The 22844-nt window shown below is 38.5% G+C and overlaps 3 protein-coding genes across 3 annotated transcripts in view; all 3 read right to left on the reverse strand.

Moving 5' to 3' along the window:
• LOC137988531 (uncharacterized) overlaps window positions 1-22844 on the reverse strand; it is a gene marked incomplete at its 5' end in the record, with an annotated part of 670231 nt that overhangs the window by 29006 nt on the left and 618381 nt on the right. The window lies entirely within an intron of this gene.
• On the reverse strand, window positions 6153-16551 carry LOC137988506 (uncharacterized). The gene is made up of 12 exons (XM_068834512.1): window positions 16528-16551; window positions 16124-16237; window positions 15751-15915; window positions 14514-14549; window positions 12195-12244; window positions 11844-11892; window positions 11563-11646; window positions 11230-11410; window positions 10533-10622; window positions 9242-9440; window positions 8523-8710; window positions 6153-7736 (listed from the first exon to the last, which is right to left on the reverse strand). Exons 1-12 carry the CDS (start codon window positions 16549-16551, stop codon window positions 7054-7056), a joined length of 1863 nt encoding a protein of 620 aa, XP_068690613.1. The 3' UTR covers window positions 6153-7053.
• On the reverse strand, window positions 16626-20369 carry LOC137988503 (uncharacterized). The gene is made up of 3 exons (XM_068834508.1): window positions 19920-20369; window positions 18946-19082; window positions 16626-16672 (listed from the first exon to the last, which is right to left on the reverse strand). The coding sequence occupies exons 1-3, from the start codon at window positions 20091-20093 to the stop codon at window positions 16645-16647; spliced, it is 339 nt and encodes a 112-aa protein (XP_068690609.1). The 5' UTR covers window positions 20094-20369; the 3' UTR covers window positions 16626-16644.

Genomic DNA, 22844 nt, shown 5'->3' on the forward strand with positions numbered 1-22844 from the left:
CTACAGGTCAGGCAAAACCATGTATCGAAGGAGTTGTAGATCTTATTGAGAACATCCTTTGATAGGCCTGAGCACTTCGCATGGAAGCAAGAAGCACAGTTGCTGCACAAGATGGCCGCTTGGTTTCTTCGTACCGCCATATTGCACGTAACACATTTTGGTCTCTTCTCCGTCGGACCTGGATTAGATTCAATGTCATGATAGAGTAAGACATCTGGCAGCCATAAGCATTGGTGACCATGTTTTGTCCATCGTATTTGGGGCGTATGAACGCGAGGAAATCGTCGAGTAACACTCGTAAGGTTTGAACCACGTATGGATATCTTCGCACCAGCAGGACACTCAGGTCGATACACATCCTGTGGCCGGGTCCTCGAAGCAATACCAGTACCATATCCCTTGAAGTATCTGCCTTTATATTAACGATTTTTGGAATTGCAGCAATTAATAATAGATACAAAATGAAGAAAGTAGTGTGGATACCGAGCCCTGTAGGACCACGAGCGTCCGCCATATTCGATGAATTTTCCGCTGGTATTCCAGTAATTAGTTATGCTCCAATACCTTCGCTCCTCCTGTCTCACCTTCTCACTTGTTCTAATTATGCATAGCTTTTGATTGGTTAGTCCCTGGTATTTATAACCTCTGTGACCGTTGAATATTCACTCACGCTAGCGATCCACGCAGTTTATACTTCAGCATTTATCCCACCCTCCCGCCCAGCTTACTGCAGTTGTTGTTATTTTTGTTTACAGGCCGTAGGGATGCTTGTTATGAAGGGTTCCGCTGTTTCAAATGTGGAAAATACGGTCATTGGGCCAAAGACTGCCGTTCTGCCTTCTGGCCAGGAGGTCACAGTTACCAGTCCTACAATCACAACTCCTTACCAGCACCTTCCTACAAAAAGCCAACAGGAATTCAATCAAGCCAGCCAGCTATCAAGTATTGAGGAAGACTTAGCGCAGGTAGAAGAAATTGTAGAAAAATTCGAAGTGGACAGTGGGCTATCTTTAAGCGTGAAGGGTAATCTGAGAGCTAACATCGAGTTTTGGAAATCTATTGGTGCGCCTTATTTTATCTTATCGCTAATTGAAAACGGTTATAAATTACCTTTTGCTAGTTCGCCCGAACCCGTGAAGCTCAGGAATAATAAGTCTGCTAGATTCCACGCCGATTTTGTGGACCAAGCTATCCATGAGCTTGTTCTCTCTGGGCGTGTCTGCGTAGTTGCTAAGAAACCCTTGGTAGTTAACCCCTTATCTGTGTCAGTACAGCCATGCGGTAAAAAACGACTAATTCTGGACTTACGCCACGTAAATAAGTGTTTACTTAAACAAAGAGTGAAATTCGAGGATTGGAAGGTTGCTCTTTCCTACTTTACAAAGGGGTCTTATATGTTTTCCTTCGATTTAAAAAGCGGTTATCACCACGTTGAAATTTCACAGGAACACCAAACTTACCTCGGATTTCGTGGGAGGTGGCAGATTCTGGGGATGAAATATTTTATGTATTTACTGTTCTTCCTTTCGGTTTATCCACTGCCCCTTATGTCTTTACTAAGCTCTTGAAACCCTTGGTAAAACGCTGGAGATTACAGGGTATCTGTATAGCCATCTTTCTAGATGATGGTTGGGGCATAGTCCAGGATAAAGAAGACTGTTACGCTACTGCCCGAGCTGTTAGAAACGACTTGAGCAGTGCAGGGTTTATAGCTAACGATGAGAAGTCGGTATGGGAGCCCACGCAGGTTTTAGACTGGTTAGGCTTGACTTGGAATTCGATCCTGGGCACTTTAAAAATTGTAGATAGAAGGATTACGAAGATTTTAAAAACGATTGACCATATTATCAACTCAAACTTTAAGGTTTCGGCGAGAAGTTTGGCTTCTTTTACGGGTCAAATTATTTCAACGGGTCCTGTCGTTGGTAATATTGGTAGAATTATGACAAGACATTGTGTCATGTCCACCTTGTGTAATGACCGTTGGGATGTGGAGTTTTACCTTGACGATTACTGTCAGGAGGAATTGTATTTTTGGAAAACAAATCTTAGCAATATTAACAACAGACATTGTTTCGCATATACATGCCCTAGTTCATTTGTTTATTCTGACGCCAGTGCTACGGGTTGTGGTTCTGTTATTGGCTTCAATAACGAGTACGTGTGCCATAGAATGTGGACGGATTCGGAGAGTCTACAGAGCTCCACGTGGAGGGAGTTATGCGCGATAGAATTTTCTTTGCGTTCGTTTGCCCCAGTCCTTACAGGATCACATGTCAAGTGGTTTACCGATAGTCAAGCTGCTGCCAGAATCGTTGAAGTAGGTAGCATGAAGTTGGACTTGCACAAAATTGCCAGAAGAATTTTCGATATTTGTGTTCGGTCAGGGATTTACCTAGACATACAGTGGATTCCCCGCACTTTAAATCAACAGGCTGATTACATTAGTCGTTTGATAGACGTCGATGATTGGCAGACTACCAGTGATTTGTTTTCGTCCCTAAATGAGCGCTGGGGGCCGCATTCCGTGGATTGTTTTGCTAATTATTATAATCATAAGCTACCCCGATTCTTTTCTAGGTTTTGGAATCCCAACACGGCGGGTATCGACTTCTTTATTCAGCCACTTCGAGGGGAGAACTGTTGGGTGGTCCCGCCCGTTTCTATCGTTTCTAGAGTTCTTCATTATATGAAGTCTCAAAACGCTGTGGGTACCGTTGCTCTCCCATTTTGGCCTTCGACTCATTATTGGCTTCTACTGACAAGTAAATATCTCAAGTATATATCAGCTTATAGCATGCATATCGGGAACCAATCCTTAACTCATGGTAGGAATCTCAATTCCCTTTTAGGATCAAAGGACTTTAAGGGGCATGTCATTGCTCTAAGGATGAAGTTTCTTGACTAGAATTATTGCTCGTGACGCCTGGGGGTGGCGGCACCTTCCAGCTTATCTGCTATGATTAGTTTCCAGCGTTTGCTTGGGTTTTTGGCTGTTTCTGGTGGCTGCACCAGTGACGTTGCATTTTATTGGCACTGGCCATCTTAGATCAAGGGTGACTGCACCCGTTTGGAATGTGAGAATAATCAGTTCTGACTTTGTAGGCACTGGCCTTATTGGGGGATGGCACTGATTATTGGTACAGCTGCTTGTACGGGTGACCTGGCACCCGCCCGGTATAATTAGTTTTTCTGGAATTATGAATTGCATGGGTTTTACCCCGCCTTACTTCGGAGTGTTCTTATTTGTAATTTCAGATACTTAGTTCAAGCGGAGCTTGGAAACCTTTCCTGTCTTCGTCTTCACCAAATTTTCGCCAAATTGTGAGCGTGATGTTACAGTCCCGGGCGAACTCTACAACTAAAGCCTACCTTAGGGTCATCAAAAGGTCTTTAGAGTGGTGTAGGAGTAGGGAATTAAGTGTTCGATTGCCTTTTCCCGTAAGCACAGTATCGCTTTATTTATTTGAAAACCATCAATCTTGTGCTTCAAGCGCGTCTTTAGTCCAAGCTCATGCTGCACTTAAATGGTTTCACTCGTTTGTGCCTAGCCTCGACCGTAATCCTCTGGATAGTGAATTTTGTAAGAATTTAATTGAGTCGGCAAAACGCATCAAGTCTAAACCAATTGCCAAGAAGAAACCTTTTTCGTCCCAGATTATTAAGGATATTCTAGACGCTTATAATAAGGAAGATGCTAATTTGAAAGATGTTAGGATAGCTGCCTTATGCTCGTTAGCTTTTGCCGGATTTTTTCGGTATAATGAGTTGTGTAATATTTCACCCAACCATATCGAATTTCACAGTCAATACATAAAGATTTTTGTGCCTCGTAGTAAGACTGATGTTTATAGGGAGGGTAACTATGTCTATATAAGTGCATCGGGAACTTCATACTGCCCTGTTAGTGTTTTAAGAAGGTATGTGAATCTAGGTGGTATTCACGATAAAAGTGATCTGCCTTTGTTTAGGCCTCTGGTTTTTCATAGGAGTAATTCTAGTTATACTCTAAGGGATGGAAAAATCTCCTATACCACATGTAGAGAAATCCTGAGGGATTCCTTAAAACATCTTGGTTTCAACCCGGACGAGTACGGGCTTCATAGCTTAAGATCGGGTGGGATAACATCCGTTGTTCGCCACAGTGGTAATTCAGTTTCGGAGAGACTGTTGAAGTTGCATGGCAGGTGGAAGACGGACGCTGCCAAAGATATGTACGTGGAGGAAAGTCTTGATAACAGGCTTCAAGTAACAAAGTTTCTAGGGCTTTAATTTAGGTAGCTGTAGGTCTTATTTCTGTATTGTTTATCGCTTCCTAGTATCCTGTATCTGCTTATTACTTTAAAGAAAAAGAACATGGATTATACGAAATTGTAAAGACCTAGCGGATTACAAATACCGAAAAAAAAACAAAAAAACAAAAGGATGAAAGAGAGAGAGAGAGAGAGAGAGAGAGAGAGAGAGAGAGAGAGAGAGAGAGAGAGAGAGAGAGAGAGAGAGAGAGAGAGAGAGAGAGAGAGAGAGAGAGAGAGAGAGAGAGAGAGAGAGAGAGAGAGAGAGAGAGAGAGAGAGAGAGAGAGAGAGAGAGAGAGAGAGAGAGAGAGATTGATACGTTATTGTTAACGCTCGCTTTTTACTTATTGTAAAGAATATATGTTAAGGAAAAGAAGAAGAAGAGTGTATGTAAACTATTAAACTGCATTCGGATCCGCTTGCGAATCCTTCCATATTCCTTGTTTGTTTGATCATTTACGGGAATTGAAGGGTAAAATAATTTACGTTCGGTTGAGCGAGGCGAATTAGAACGTAACTTTAAAAATTCGAATCACCTTCATACAGAATTAAGTCTTGGTTACTTCAAAGACACAAAAGTTTCTTTTGATAATAAAGCTTCTTTTATTTACATAAGCAGTAATGCTTCATTTACGCCGACTTTGATTCCTTGGTTGTGGGAATAGTTCCCTTTTTTTTTACAGTTCCGTGGTTAGCTTGAAGTCCTCGCCTTGGGTAAAATACACCCAGTACGGAACTGTTTTCCAAAAAAAAAATTCATGTTCTACTATCAAACTTTTTTTTCTTCTTCAAATATGTTCTTTATTAGACTGTTCTTAGCAAATACCTGAAAAAAAAATCGGGGGTCACCGTGCTCGTTTGAGAGAAAAGGAGCCTTTATTTCGTTATCGGGTTTAGTTTGAGCGAAATCTCTTACGTTTTGTATGCGCACGTGCTCATGTGCGCGCGCTAATGACGGGAAAATCGTGCGCAGTAGGGATGCGCAATGCAATACTAAGGAATTACCTTAAGAAGGAAAGTCAACATATCATACCCTCCACGCGATGTAATCTCCAATGATGCAACATATACTCTGAAAAAGGGAGTCCTTTATGGAAAATTAGCAGAAAATTCATGTTGTTCAGTGTGTTGTTCTATTGTGAATCGGCTTCGCGTGAAGGGTATGAAATATATGTTGAATTTCCTTTTAAATTCCCATAATTAACCCCTTTTTTCATTTTGTGTTTTTTAGTTGAGGATTGACATCGCATGGAGTGTATGCGATATGTTGAAATTTTTCTTCTAATTTTCCATAATTCACCCCCTTTTTCAGTGTATGTTGTATCATTGCAGATTACATCGCGTGGAGGGTATAAGATATGTTGAATTTTCTTCTGAATTCCCATAATTAACCCCTTTTTTCATTTTGTGTTTTTTAGTTGAGGATTGCCATCGCGTGGAGTGTATGCGATATGTTGCATTTCCTTCTTAGTTCACATAATTGACCCCGTTTTTCAAAGTTTGTTTTTCTATTGTTAATCGGCATCGCGTGAAGGGTATGAGATATGTTGAAAACGGGGTTTATTATGGGAATTTTAAAGAAAATTCAATTGTTTTTAAAATATGGGCTTGACATCTTGTGGAGCGTATGCGATATGTTGCATTTTCGGGTAATTTTCCATAATGGACCCCACTTTTTAGTGTATGGTGTATCATTGGAGATTACACCGCATGAAGGGTATAAGATATGTTGAATTTTCATCTAAATTCCCATAATTGACCCAGTTTTTCATTTTGTGTTTTTTAATTGGCCATTGGCATCACGTGGAGCGTATGCGATATGCTGGATTTTCTGATAAATTCCCTTAGTTAACCCCGTTTTTCATTTTGTGTTTTTTACTTAGAATTGACATCGCGTGGAGGGTATTAGATATGTTGGATTTCCTTCTAAATTCCTATAATTGACCCCGTTTTCCAAAGTGTGTTGTTCTATTCTGAATCGGCATCGCGTGGAGGGTATGAGATATGTTGAAAAACGGGGTTAATTATGGGAATTTAGAAGAAAGGGACTCTGGGAACGAGGTTGAAGTGCTCATTTTTATTTAATGGTCCAATACTACTAGTTTGAAATTCTTGATAGATGGGTCTAGTTGAAAGTAACGTATACTACTCACAAACAATCAGGGGCACCCAACTTCAACTTTCGGAAAATATCTGTTCGGAAGACGATTTGAGATCTAAAATTTTCGGAACATTTGTTGTAAAAGTTCTTGCTTGCCTGACTCTCCTTGGATTTTCGAACATCTGAAAAATGGTACAATCGCCCATTTTTAACGGATTTTTACCCTAAAAAGGTCACCTAGTACTTTCGGGAGCATTTTTTCAGGCTAAAATTTTCGAAATGGTAAGTTTTGATCCCTATAATTTTCGGATCACTGGACTTTCAGCTCTCCTGGGAAAATCCAAACAGATGAAAAATTTTTAGGGGATAAAAATATGCCTATATCTACCGTTAAAATACTAACATACGTTTAACAATGCTATGTTTAAGTGGTTTTGAACTATATTTTCGTTGGGTGCCCCCGACGAATGCATTGCACGGCAATTTTTATCTTTTGTAATCGCAAATCTGTGCTTTACATTCAAAATATTATTGGAAGAAAGCAGAAAAATAAATGTTTGATTTGCCATTTTTGATTACAAAGATCTTTCTGATCTAAATTAACAAAACATATATCTTGAAAGCAAAGTCAAGTCAATGGAAACGAAACGTAAGTAATACTAAGTTCCAGAAAAACTGAAAAAAGCACTGTCTCTATCGTCATGTAATTCATCGCCTAAATCACTCTCGCATTCAGATTCACTGAACAGAGCATCATCTACACTTTCTGGAAGACACAGCAACGCGTCAGAGGCATCAATATCTTCATCCCCTTCACGATCACTGTTCACAGGAATACTCTCCTGGTCAAAAACAAAGCTTGGAATTGAGATTTCAATGCAACCTTTGAACAAATTATGAAGCTCTAAAAGTTGTCCTTCAACAGATAACAGTTTCATTTTAAAGAACACATTTTTGCCTTTCGCCTCTTTAGATAAAGAAGAAATATTAGAATCTAATATCAAGGTGGTAAGGGTTCTATGTTGGCTGGTAAAGTGCTCTACTGTGTTCTTCATTTCTTCCTGAAGCAAGTCCAATTCTTCTTTTCCTCGATCGAGCAAATGAAACAAGTCAATAGCCCTCCGTTTGACCGATATTGGGACTTCTGACGAGGCTGAACTGATTAATTCACTTCTTAGCCACACGTCTGCTTCCAAGTTCTTTACTTGGTCGAACTCAAGGGATCGCGCCAATAACCAACCAGGGCTGCAATCCAGGCGGTTGAAATTATCGAGAGCAGTGCGCACAGATTTTGTGGCTTGTGTAACCTGCTTTGAAAGCCGTTTGGAAAGAGCATGACCATCTGGAAAAAAAAAGAAGTATTGAAGAGGTCAGGTGAAAAGATAGTCAGAAGAAGAGGATGACAAAATATATGCAGCATCTCATGAATTGCATGGAAGCACCCTTAAAACGAACTGTTATTACTATATTCAGTAACCAACTGCAAAGCGCTAGAGTCCAGAATCCATGCATATACAACTTCGCAAGGGATTTTGTAAGCACTTTTAATTTTAAGTGCCTACTAGAGTCTAGAAAGGGGTATCACACAACGGTAAACTACTTGTTTCTTACTAGGAATTAGTGAGCCTAAGCAAGGACGACGAGGACGGCTACCGTTCTGTTAGCTATATTAAACAACTTAATAACCTGGAGTGTTCGGTCGTTACAGCAAAATCTCAAACCTCGGCCTAGCTGTGTTGATCGAGCGACAGCAAGGCCTCAATTCGAGATCTTGCTGTAACTACCTCACTCTCAGTTATTAAGTAGATATGATTGACTCAAAACGGATTGCGTAAAATGCTCTTCGATAATTGGTATGGCATTTGCATTACCTCACAAACCTATATGGAAAGCAACCAATACGCATTTTTTTTGCTACCACCATTCAAAAGTTCGTCTAGCAACAGTGACGCAGTAATAAATTAATAACCTTTAAGAGGTAAATTGTTTGGTATCAATCGTCGATAAGGAAAACAGGAAACCTACGAACAACGAAGGGCTTCATAACACAATTTATATGGTAAAGGTATGTTTTTCTTGCTATTGTGTTGCAGGTACATGAGCTCAAAGAGGGTATGGATTATCTTACCTGCATATTTTGCCTTTAAACTTAATAGGAACCACCGCTCAATAACTTTGGCATGTAGGTTTATCAAAGCAGCCTTTTTACTTCGGTCGGACGCAGCATCTCGCGCGATTTTGTATTCCTCACTAGAAGTGGTCCACCGACGAGTGACGCCATTCTTATACTCTAAATCTACCAGAACACGTTCCAACCTGATAAAAAGCCATACATTACAATTGTTACTTTAATGAAATTCATCAGGTGAGAAAGAGGCTAAATTGCACTTCTATATGTAAGGAAGCATGCGGAACACACTTCCTACTGAAGGGAATTCACGGCACATTTCCTAATTATACATAAATACAGCATATCCTACACGTAATGTTTTCTGGTAGGTCTACGTGATCAGGTGAAAAGAGGAGGGAAAACAGCAAATTGAACATATCTGTTACTTTGTGCTACTCACTACTCTTCTACTCATATGGGCTCGTGGCCACCAAGGTTGAAAATGGTCAATTAGGTTTGCGTTCGTAATTCACGTGAAAACGTTTATGGAAATGAAAGTTTAATACAGTACAAAATTGAGAAGTGTGGATCAGGAAGCCAAAGTTTTTCGTGGTGAGGCGGTTATCAACCTGTTAGAACCAACATGATCACCCATCAACTAGTAGGAAAGTTGACTAAAGGCACGATCCGTAAGTGGTGTTTTTGGGATTCATAGGGTTAAGAAATATCAAACATACTTGTTCATTTGAGCATACAGTTGCTGCAATTTTTCAGGTTCGGATTCTTGCTCCCACTTGGCTCGGATTTCATAGTACCTTTTCAAGTATATTACATAACCATGTGTCCACGAAGGATGTTCAACAGGTTTGTTTAAGCCTCCTGTCCATTCTGCTTCCTGGTCTGCCCATGCTGCAACCTCTTCCCTTCGAACTGGGGCTAAAAAGTAATTGTAACGGAATACATACAAGAGGACCGTTCAACGTTAAAGGTATACTGATTGCTTAATACAGGTTGCCCGCATTTAGGGGTTTTTAGGCATTATTTAACAGTTATTCCACTCGCGCTTGTTGGATATGAGATGATAGATAGCCAACGAGGCGCCTAGCGCCGGGTTGGCTATAATCATCTCATATCCAACAAGCGCGAGTGGAATAATTGTTTTATTAAAAACCCCCCAAAATATAGAAAACTAGACTAAAATAAAAATAAAAAGGCTCAAAAATTCACGCATATGCTTGCCGTGTTTGAAGATCATGGTATAATGGCTCATAACCCATGATGGCTTAGTCAATCAAAACTCTCGAATTGCATTATCCAATGATCCAGTATTTAATAACGTCCATTATGATATCTCTTAAACAGTACGTGGGCTGTGATTGGCTAAATAAGCGGGCCGTATTCTACAGTACGGCCCACTTTACAGCCTGCTGAATTTAAAATTTCGATAACACATTATCTAGCAAGTTTTTCATGTCGTTTCTACTACATAAACTTGTAAAACTGTTTGAATCTTGCAAGCAACTATTTCAAACAGCCAGGAAGATTTAGTTTTCGATTTAGTTCAATCTTTGTAGCAGTTGAACTGTCCGCTTGACTTCGACTAGTTTCTTTGCACGCGCGCCGGATTAACCTCAGAGATATTCTAAATACCTTACTAACATCACTTTCTCGGTCCGTGCTGTAAGTTTACGAATCCTCGTTTTCCCCGTTGGTCCGTTACTTACAGCACGGACTGATAACGCGGCTAGTAAGAGGTATATAGGTTAACAGCAGTCTCTTTCTTGTGAAAAGGATGGATAAAGAGTAGATTTTGTAGAATTAACCAAATCATAAAAAAGACCAAAGAAGAATGTGATATGCAAACTAAGGTAGCTACGGTAGAATAGTATGTAAGTGGACATCCACTTTTATAAAAACACGACCTTTTATTATAGGCCTTTTCATTTTCAAATGTAATCATTCAATAAAGACTTTTGGAAACTGAAACATGATGTAGGGACTCCGTTTGGATGAGTATTAATCTCACACCTGTGAGGCTGGCCAATAGGTTAATCAATTCTTCCTCAGAATCTTTAATTACCACCACTGCTCTCTTCATGTGATCAGATAACAGCTTACCTAAAAGATGAATACAGTATATGTAAAGAGAGGGAATCTAAGTTATTGAAGGGAACTCAATGATAGACAACCTCTGAAAGAAATATTTGCATTTAAACCAATGTCCTCCTGATCACTAGTTGGGTGTGAAAATATCTGTTGATCAGACGGTTGCACTTTTAAACTTTCACCTATATATCTATAAGTGAAGAGGTCATCTTCAATAACGTTCGATTACACACAATTATAAAGTGTGAGTGTGTATGTGTATAAATCAGGTAGAGCAGAGACCTGAAATCATGGTACTGATTGAAGAAAACGTGCTTCTTTCTCTGTGGTACTAGCTAGGGTTTTGAAAGGTCACAATGTGAGTCAGAATAATTTTAAGCCAAAAGAAGCAATAGGGTTAAAAATACGAGTTTTGCCTAATTTGATGGTATAATGATATTGTTATTGATTGCTGACACAGGCACAGTTTACAAAGAAGCAGGTCATCGTAAATAAGCCATGTTCAGCTCAAACGTGGCATTAACCCTAGAGTAAGAACCAACATTAAGCCTACAAAGGGTTATTGTGATGTTAAGGTTTGGATTTGGATTTCTGCACTCACAGAAAATGTATTATTCACCTAGGTTAGCAGATTTCTTCTTGGCATAAAACAACAGTGCATCGGAGAGCACATCAACCCTATGGTTTGGCCACATCTCCTTCGTCATTTTTCCAAATCTTCGAAGATAGGACCAAAGTCTCTCGAGGACTTCACCATCAGTGAGACCAAAACCAGGTACTCTCCGGGGACTGTACTTAATCTGGGGATAAATAAACAAAGCATAAAACAGTACAAAGGAAAGCAATCCCATTAGAAATACACCATGGCAATTTATTCTCATTTATCCTTTGCACTAAATGGTGGTCATTATTCAACGAAGAAAATATATCAAGCAATGAAAAAACCACACACCTGGCAGTTCGCTTTGTGTCCATAACTATGAAAAATAGGAATTGCCAACTTAACAGACTGCAAAATGTGGTGCTGCCCTTGAGCCTACGCAATGCATGTTATCTTATCAGTACAAAAAAATAATATACCATTAATTTGCAACTTTTTACTAATGTAAGGATAAAACAGACCAGCATGAATACAGTACGAGTGAGTGGAAATTGGTACTGTACCTGCAGGTGAGTTTCCAAAAGGCATGCAACATCATAAAGGATGCACACATTAAGTGACTGACTGCTTACATGTATTTCATCCAAAAGATTGTTTAGAATCCAAACTGGATAAGCAAGTCTATGACAAACAAATTATTCCACATGAATGTAAATTCTTAATGAAACCCTACATAGTGAATGATTCAAAACATAACTCATGAGCAGCCAAAAGCGACATAACTTGTGGGTTCGAATGTTCCTATTATGATTCAGTCAGTGCTTGTGTCATCTTTGAAAATCGGGGCAATATACATGTACCAGTACCAGTATTTGTATGGATCCATACCAACTTGAACATATGCACAGTCATATGAACATATATGTTTTAGACAGATATAATTGTGCACTTTGTAAAAACACAGTCAAATTATTAATACTCACCTGAATTCTTCAAGACTGTCAATTATGACTGGATATAATTTCCTCTGATTCTACAGCAGTAATTTGGAAAATATATTAAAATTGAACAAAATTACACCTACAATAATATTATGAATACATGCATAAGAGAAAGCTCCCCATAGGGGCTTTTCAGGGCCAAACAAACACAGCCAACGAAACGACAGAAAAATGCAACCACAACAACTGTAATCCCAACTGGCCAGAGGCAAACTAGTTGGTTATTTACAAGTGCAGATGATAAATTGAACCAGAGAATGCCAGGAACAAATTGAACGAATGGAAAGAGTGGGCCTTGAACTTGGAATCTCAAGGCAAGCAACCCCAATCACTGGACCACACTGTTCTGTTGTTTCAATTAACCAATCTCTACAAACACAGATTACTTTATTATTATTAGTAGGTGAAATATACCAGTTCTCTTGGACAAAGAAAATAAGTTAACTACACATCTGTTGTTTCTGTGTAGTAACGTGGTCACAGTTAATGTGACATGAAAACAAGTTTAAAAAATATTTAATAATGTTATATACTGGTAGATGGAATTTTATGTCCAACAGCAAGCACTCTCATTGACTAAGTTGAGGTCAAATGACACCTAAACAATAAAAATGTTTGCCAGCTAAAGTCTCTGATCAGGCAACAATGCAAAATCTATGAAATCAGAGGGTAACAATGCACTGTAACTTGCGAATGTTCACCAACGACCTCCTTTGATTTTGTTTTTTTTTTTGGGGGGGGGGGGGGGGGGGAGCGGCACATAACAAACTAATTAATGACCGGTAAAGCGAGAAACAGTTCAGTTTGTTTCCCCTGATTCTCACTGGTTCCCTCAGCTTATGCCTCGGGGAAAACATTCAATTTGAGGGAAACTAAATTAACTATTTCCATTGGGACAGTAATTAAGTGAATAGTATTTAGGGTTACCAGCCAACAGCAATGCATTTAAAATTCTGCAATTCATGATACAGTTCAGCAAAAGGTCAATAATTATTAGTAGTATACTGAATGGAAATAATGAATGATTAATTTGCAATTTGGATACAGAATGCCACTAAATTATTGATCAAGTTTCTCACACATTCCTTTGAAGCCAGTATACAATATTCAAGTCACATCTCTAAGGGAATAACAATGCCTTCAGCATTGTAAGGGCCCTTATATCTATGCCTTATACGTAACATCTGTCAATAAATATTGGCAGTTACATGATGTAATAGCTACAACAATTTAGAACAAGTTCTTAATGTGTGAATGTGAAGTGACATAACACCACAAACTAATTACTATCATTACAGGTTGTGGTTGTTAGTGGTTGTGGTTTCGTTTTCTTGCGATTGATTCATTTGGCTTTTTACTCGAAACTCAAGGACATTTTATTTAAAATTAATAATGTTTATGGTTTTGGAATTTTCAAAGTAAGGATAAGGCAGCTAAGTTGCATAATAGCTCAAATGAAATGATCTGGCATACTGTACACATTAAAATTTATTCTCCGTCCTCTTTTGCCTAATTATATACAGAATTCCTCAGGGCATGCTATTTCCATATTTTGGTATTTTAGAATAAATTTAAACACAACTCTGTGGGCGTGTGAACAACAAAAGACACCCACAATAAAAACGTCTCACAGGATTTTAAGTGTTCCTGTGTTGTGTAAATGATTTGATGTTATTGGGGCTCATGATTATTTGCATGAATGTTTCACCCTGACAGGCTCTCAATTTAAATTCATAATATTATTAGCTACACAAATCTTACATGAGGAATGTTTAAATACACTGTATATCAGCTTTAATGGACCATCATTTATCACCAACTCCTATTTAAGGTTGAATTTTCTTGAGTATGCTCTCAAAAATAAATTACGATACATTTTGTTGCAAAACTGCATTCTATGGGTTCATTATTAAACATACTCATCAAGAAAATATGCAGGACCACATTGATACACAGAGAATAAACACATCATAAATATGACATTAAGCTACATTGTATACTGTCTTAGAAAGACTGCATGACAATTCCGGGGATGGGGGTTAGGGGATGAAGGGTTAGGTGGTGAAGGGTATCATAGCTGAAATAACCCAAACCTCTACAAAAATCCTAAACTTAGGCCTAGTATTTATCCAAAGCATAGTGTTTAGGCCTAAGTAGGCTATCAATTTTGTAAAGGTTTGGGTTGTTTCAGGTATGGTACCCTTGAAATCATGCACTCCCTACCCCACACCCTAACCCCTAACCTCCTACCCCCGGAATAGTCATGCCGATCTAAAATGATAGCAAATAATGTTAGTTAACCTTTCGCCTTGCTTCATATTGATAAACCTCTTGGGAAATTCATGGCGGCAAGCTCTCCCAAATATTGCCGTTTCACAGAGTGCAGAATAGCGGGATCTTGAACGGACTGCATTCCCTGCCATGAGGTCACTACATTCCTACGATATAACAATATTTTAAAAAAGAAAACATTAAAATCCTGGCACATGCCTGAATAGTGTATCTTCAGAATATTGGGTTGTTCCAGAAAAAATCCACACACCTCCCGACGGATGGGATTCTGGAAATTCTCGCGGGAGGGGGGGTCAAGGAACCTGGAAATCCAGGCGGGAGGGGGGATTGAACTCGAAAAAGTTCAGTGTGGCCCAGTGGTTAGGGCGCTTGCCTTGAGATCCGGAGATCCCGGGTTCAAGACCCGCTCTGACCACTCGTTGAATTTGTTCCTGGTTGTCCGTGGTTCAACTTCCCAGCTGCACTTGTAAATAGCCAACTGGTTTGCCTCCGGCCAGTTGGGATTCTTAACAGTTGTAGCTGTTGTGTTCTGTTGTTTCGTTGATTGTGTTTCATTGGCTCTGAAAAGCCCCTATGGGGAGCGGTCAATGAAGTATGTATTGTATTGTATTCTGCAGGGGTCATCTGAACCGATAGTTCACGCGATTCGAACGTTTAGTTCGGTGACAGTTTAGCGCTCTCAGACCCTGAAAATAGTAGAAATATTTTGTTCACATATTTCTCACCTGACATAAATGATAATCTAAGTTGTTTCGTGTAATGATACAAAGAAAGGACAAAGAAAGCGCAAAGAGCAAAGAAAGAACAAGGGCAATTGATTTTTACGAGCTAAGAGTGTATAAACACTCGTTCATGTTTTAGCATTTTTGCTCCTTCCTTTTCTTAGTTCCACACAACAGAATTTTTAAATAATTTAGCAAAAGCTTTAAAAATTAAAAAAGAACATCTTCTATACGTGATTGTGCGTATTTTCTATTAAAAATAAATTAAATTTAAGCCTAATATTTTTTCCCGGAAATCCAGGCAGGAGGGGGGGTCTTTTGTCTTGGAAATCCAGACAGGAGGGGGGGTCTTGGGCTTCAGGAAATCCAAGTGAGAGGGGGGGTTAGAAAACGACCCCATCCATCGGGGGGTGTGGATTTTTTCTGGAATAACCCATTATGCCCTTTCACCATCTAGAAGTCAATGCCATAATATGTACTGTGTACATGTACATTTTCCCAAATATTGCTTAACGATTACACACCTCCTTTCCTCCAGTGTTTGTTGGGTGTTGCTGCACAAAATCATCAAACTGTAGCTCATTATCAAATACTGCTGTTCCAAACAGGGGTTCCCTCACACTTTTGCCAGCTGCTTTTTTGCGACCTATGAACAATGCATCCATGGATTCCAGAAGAGTTCCATGATTCTGAAGGAAATAATGTTGTTATCATTGGTTAATACAGTACAATAAGTCACGTTCAGAAATATAACTTTAATACCATTTTGTTTGCTCTGGCTCAATTTTGCATGAACTAAACTTTCCTGTTTCAGCTTTATGCACATGCCAGTGATGTACTGGGCCTATCCTGAAATTCATTATGTTAATATCTCTTGTAGAAGGTTCTACAACCTACCTTGGGACAAGCAGGGCAATCAATTATGTCAACGCAATCCACTTCACTTGCCTCAAACTTCAAACATGATAGTCTATGACGATATATCCTAAAATTGAAACCTCTCAGATTAATCTTAAAATGTGAAATGCCAGAAATTTAACAAGTTTATAATATACCAACTCAAGTGAAGCTATGATCCTCAGTTATTAACACAATTTTAGCAATTGCATAGAGAAACCATGATAAAAATTCAGTGATACCAGTGCAACGTTCTAACCAACTGACCTATTAAGCCATTGGCGTTGGGCGCTGGTCACTTGTGGGTTCGAATGTTCCTATTATGATTCAGTCAGTGCTTGTGTCATCTTTGAAAATCGGGGCAATATACATGTACCAGTACCAGTATTTGTATGGATCCATACCAACTTGAACATATGCACAGTCATATGAACATATATGTTTTAGACAGATATAATTGTGCACTTTGTAAAAACACAGTCAAATTATTAATACTCACCTGAATTCTTCACGACTGTCAATTATGACTGGATATAATTTCCTCTGATTCTACAGCAGTAATTTGGAAAATATATTAAAATTGAACAAAATTACACCTACAATAATATTATGAATACATGCATAAGAGAAAGCTCCCCATAGGGGCTTTTCAGGGCCAAACAAACACAGCCAACGAAATGACAGAAAAATGCAACCACAACAACTGTAATCCCAACTGGCCAGAGGCAAACTAGTTGGTTATTTACAAGTGCAGATGATAAATTGAACCAGAGAATGCCAGGAACAAATTGAACGAATGGAAAGAGCGGGCCTTGAACTTGGAATCTCAAGGCAAGCAACCCCAATCACTGGACCACACTGTTCTGTTGTTTCAATTAACCAATCTCTACAAACACAGATTACTTTATTATTATTAGTAGGTGAAATATACCAGTTCTCTTGGACAAAGAAAATAAGTTAACTACACATCTGTTGTTTCTGTGTAGTAACGTGGTCACAGTTAATGTGACATGAAAACAAGTTTAAAAAATATTTAATAATGTTATATACTGGTAGATGGAATTTTATGTCCAACAGCAAGCACTCTCATTGACTAAGTTGAGGTCAAATGACACCTAAACAATAAAAATGTTTGCCAGCTAAAGTCTCTGATCAGGCAACAATGCAAAATCTATGAAATCAGAGGGTAACAATGCACTGTAACTTGCGAATGTTCACCAACGACCTCCTTTGATTTTGTTTTTTTTTATTGGGAGGGAGGGGGGGCGAGGGAGCCACATAACAAACTAATTAATGACCGGTAAAGCGAGAAACAGTTCAGTTTGTTTCCCCTGATTCTCACTGGTTCCCTCAGCTTATGCCTCGGGGAAAACATTCAATTTGAGGGAAACTAAATTAACTATTTCCATTGGGACAGTAATTAAGTGAATAGTATTTAGGGTTACCAGCCAACAGCAATGCATTTAAAATTCTGCAATTCATGATACAGTTCAGCAAAAGGTCAATAATTATTAGTAGTATACTGAATGGAAATAATGAATGATTAATTTGCAATTTGGATACAGAATGCCACTAAATTATTGATCAAGTTTCTCACACATTCCTTTGAAGCCAGTATACAATATTCAAGTCACATCTCTAAGGGAATAACAATGCCTTCAGCATTGTAAGGGCCCTTATATCTATGCCTTATACGTAACATCTGTCAATAAATATTGGCAGTTACATGATGTAATAGCTACAACAATTTAGAACAAGTTCTTAATGTGTGAATGTGAAGTGACATAACACCACAAACTAATTACTATCATTACAGGTTGTGGTTGTTAGTGGTTGTGGTTTCATTTTCTTGCGATTGATTCATTTGGCTTTTTACTCGAAACTCAAGGACATTTTATTTAAAATTAATAATGTTTAATGGTTTTGGAATTTTCAAAGTAAGGATAAGGCAGCTAAGTTGCATAATAGCTCAAATGAAATGATCTGGCATACTGTACACATTAAAGTTTATTCTCCGTCCTCTTTTGCCTAATTATATACAGAATTCCTCAGGGCATGCTATTTCCATATTTTGGTATTTTAGAATAAATTTAAACACAACTCTGTGGGCGTGTGAACAACAAAAGACACCCATAATAAAAACGTCTCACAGGATTTTAAGTGTTCCTGTGTTGTGTAAATGATTTGATGTTATTGGGGCTCATGATTATTTGCATGAATGTTTCACCCTGACAGGCTCTCAATTTAAATTCATAATATTATTAGCTATACACAAATCTTACATGAGGAATGTTTAAATACACTGTATATCAGCTTTAATGGACCATCATTTATCACCAACTCCTATTTAAGGTTGAATTTTCTTGAGTATGCTCTCAAAAATAAATTACGATACATTTTGTTGCAAAACTGCATTCTATGGGTTCATTATTAAACATACTCATCAAGAAAATATGCAGGACCACATTGATACACAGAAAATAAACACATCATAAATATGACATTAAGCTACATTGTATACTGTCTTAGAAAGACTGCATGACAATTCCGGGGATGGGGGGTAGGGGATGAAGGGTTAGGTGGTGAAGGGTATCATAGCTGAAATAACCCAAACCTCTACAAAAATCCTAAACTGAGGCCTAGTATTTATCCAAATCATAGTGTTTAGGCCTAAGTAGGCTATCAATTTTGTAAAGGTTTGGGTTGTTTCAGGTATGGTACCCTTGAAATCATGCACTCCCTACCCCAAACCCTAACCCCTAACCTCCTACCCCCGGAATAGTCATGCCGATCTAAAATGATAGCAAATAATGTTAGTTAACCTTTCGCCTTGCTTCATATTGATAAACCTCTTGGGAAATTCATGGCGGCAAGCTCTCCCAAATATTGCCGTTTCACAGAGTGCAGAATAGCGGGATCTTGAACGGACTGCATTCCCTGCCATGAAGTCACTACATTCCTACGATATAACAATATTTTAAAAAAGAAAACATTAAAATCCTGGCACATGCCTGAATAGTGTATCCTCAGAATATTGGGTTGTTCCAGAAAAAATCCACACCCCCCCCCGACGGATGGGATTCTGGAAATTCTCGCGGGAGGGGGGGTCAAGGACCCTGGAAATCCAGGCGGGAGGGGGGATTGAACTCGAAAAAGTCTTCTGCAGGGGTCATCTGAACCGATAGTTCACGCGATTCGAACGTTTTAGTTCGGTGACAGTTTAGCGCTCTCAGACCCTGAAAATAGTAGAAATATTTTGTTCACATATTTCTCACCTGACATAAATGATAATCTAAGTTGTTTCGTGTAATGATACAAAGAAAGGACAAAGAAAGCGCAAAGAGCAAAGAAAGAACAAGGGCAATTGATTTTTACGAGCTAAGAGTGTATAAACACTCGTTCAAGTATTAGCATTTTTGCTCCTTCCTTTTCTTAGTTCCACACAACAGAATTTTTATATAATTTAGCAAAAGCTTTAGAAATTAAAAAAGAACATCTTCTATACGTGATTGTGCGTATTTTCTATTAAAAATAAATTAAATTTAAGCCTAATATTTTTTCCCGGAAATCCAGGCAGGAGGGTAGGTCTTTTGTCTTGGAAATCCAGACAGGAGGGGGGGTCTTGGGCTTCAGGAAATCCAGGTGAGAGGGGGGGTTAAAAAACGACCCCATCCATCGGGGGGAGTGGATTTTTTCTGGAATAACCCATTATGCCCTTTCACCATCTAGAAGTCAATGCCATAATATGTACTGTGTACATGTACATTTTCCCAAATATTGCTTAACGATTACACACCTCCTTTCCTCCAGTGGTTGTTGGGTGTTGCTCCACAAAATCATCAACCTGTAGCTCATTATCAAATACTGCTGTTCCAAACAGGGGTTCCCTCACACTTTTGCCAGCTGCTTTATTGCGACCTATGAACAATGCATCAATGGATTCCAGAAGACACAATTTTAGCAATTGCATAGAGAAGCCATGATAAAAATTCAGTGATACCAGTGCAACGTTCTAACCAACTGACCTATTAAGCCATTGCGTTGGGCGCTGGTCACTTGTGGGTTCGAATGTTCCTATTATGATTCAGTCAGTGCTTGTACAGTGTCATCTTTGAAAATCGGGGCAATATACATGTACCAGTACCAGTATTTGTATGGATCCATACCAACTTGAACATATGCACAGTCATATGAACATATATGTTTTAGACAGATATAATTGTGCACTTTGTAAAAACACAGTCAAATTATTAATACTCACCTGAATTCTTCACGACTGTCAATTATGACTGGATATAATTTCCTCTGATTCTACAGCAGTAATTTGGAAAATATATTAAAATTGAACAAAATTACACCTACAATAATATTAAAAATACATGCATAAGAGAAAGCTCCCCATAGGGGCTTTTCAGGGCCAAACAAACACAGCCAACGAAACGACAGAAAAATGCAACCACAACAACTGTAATCCCAACTGGCCAGAGGCAAACTAGTTGGTTATTTACAAGTGCAGATGATAAATTGAACCAGAGAATGCCAGGAACAAATTGAACGAATGGAAAGAGCGGGCCTTGAACTTGGAATCTCAAGGCAAGCAACCCCAATCACTGGACCACACTGTTCTGTTGTTTCAATTAACCAATCTCTACAAACACAGATTACTTTATTATTATTAGTAGGTGAAATATACCAGTTCTTTTGGACAAAGAAAATAAGTTAACTACACATCTGTTGTTTCTGTGTAGTAACGTGGTCACAGTTAATGTGACATGAAAACAAGTTTAAAAAATATTTAATAATGTTATATACTGGTAGATGGAATTTTATGTCCAACAGCAAGCACTCTCATTGACTAAGTTGAGGTCAAATGACACCTAAACAATAAAAATGTTTGCCAGCTAAAGTCTCTGATCAGGCAACAATGCAAAATCTATGAAATCAGAGGGTAACAATGCACTGTAACTTGCGAATGTTCACCAACGACCTCCTTTGATTTTGTTTTTTTTTTTTTGGGGGGGGGGGGGGAGGGGGGCACATAACAAACTAATTAATGACCGGTAAAGCGAGAAACAGTTCAGTTTGTTTCCCCTGATTCTCACTGGTTCCCTCAGCTTATGCCTCGGGGAAAACATTCAATTTGAGGGAAACTAAATTAACTATTTCCATTGGGACAGTAATTAAGTGAATAGTATTTAGGGTTACCAGCCAACAGCAATGCATTTAAAATTCTGCAATTCATGATACAGTTCAGCAAAAGGTCAATAATTATTAGTAGTATACTGAATGGAAATAATGAATGATTAATTTGCAATTTGGATACAGAATGCCACTAAATTATTGATCAAGTTTCTCACACATTCCTTTGAAGCCAGTATACAATATTCAAGTCACATCTCTAAGGGAATAACAATGCCTTCAGCATTGTAAGGGCCCTTATATCTATGCCTTATACGTAACATCTGTCAATAAATATTGGCAGTTACATGATGTAATAGCTACAACAATTTAGAACAAGTTTTTAATGTGTGAATGTGAAGTGACATAACACCACAAACTAATTACTATCATTTCAGGTTGTGGTTGTTAGTGGTTGTGGTTTCGTTTTCTTGCGATTGATTCATTTGGCTTTTTACTCAAAACTCAAGGACATTTTATTTAAAATTAATAATGTTTATGGTTTTGGAATTTTCAAAGTAAGGATAAGGCAGCTAAGTTGCATAATAGCTCAAATGAAATGATCTGGCATACTGTACACATTAATATTTATTCTCCGTCCTCTTTTGCCTAATTATATACAGAATTCCTCAGGGCATGCTATTTCCATATTTTGGTATTTTAGAATAAATTTAAACACAACTCTGTGGGCGTGTGAACAACAAAAGACACCCACAATAAAAACGTCTCACAGGATTTTAAGTGTTCCTGTGTTGTGTAAATGATTTGATGTTATTGGGGCTCATGATTATTTGCATGAATGTTTCACCCTGACAGGCTCTCAATTTAAATTCATAATATTATTAGCTACACAAATCTTACATGAGGAATGTTTAAATACACTGTATATCAGCTTTAATGGACCATCATTTATCACCAACTCCTATTTAAGGTTGAATTTTCTTGAGTATGCTCTCAAAAATAAATTACGATACATTTTGTTGCAAAACTGCATTCTATGGGTTCATTATTAAACATACTCATCAAGAAAATATGCAGGACCACATTGATACACAGACAATAAACACATCATAAATATGACATTAAGCTACATTGTATACTGTCTTAGAAAGACTGCATGACAATTCCGGGGATGGGGGGTAGGGGATGAAGGGTTAGGTGGTGAAGGGTATCATAGCTGAAATAACCCAAACCTCTACAAAAATCCTAAACTTAGGCCTAGTATTTATCCAAAGCATAGTGTTTAGGCCTAAGTAGGCTATCAATTTTGTAAAGGTTTGGGTTGTTTCAGGTATGGTACCCTTGAAATCATGCACTCCCTACCCCACACCCTAACCCCTAACCTCCTACCCCCGGAATAGTCATGCCGATCTAAAATGATAGCAAATAATGTTAGTTAACCTTTCGCCTTGCTTCATATTGATAAACCACTTGGGAAATTCATGGCGGCAAGCTCTCCCAAATATTGCCGTTTCACAGAGTGCAGAATAGCGGGATCTTCAACGGACTGCATTCCCTGCCATGAAGTCACTACATTCCTACC

Source organism: Montipora foliosa, unplaced genomic scaffold (genome assembly GCF_036669935.1).
Source record: "Montipora foliosa isolate CH-2021 unplaced genomic scaffold, ASM3666993v2 scaffold_420, whole genome shotgun sequence".
Classification (NCBI taxonomy): Eukaryota; Metazoa; Cnidaria; class Anthozoa; order Scleractinia; family Acroporidae; genus Montipora; species Montipora foliosa.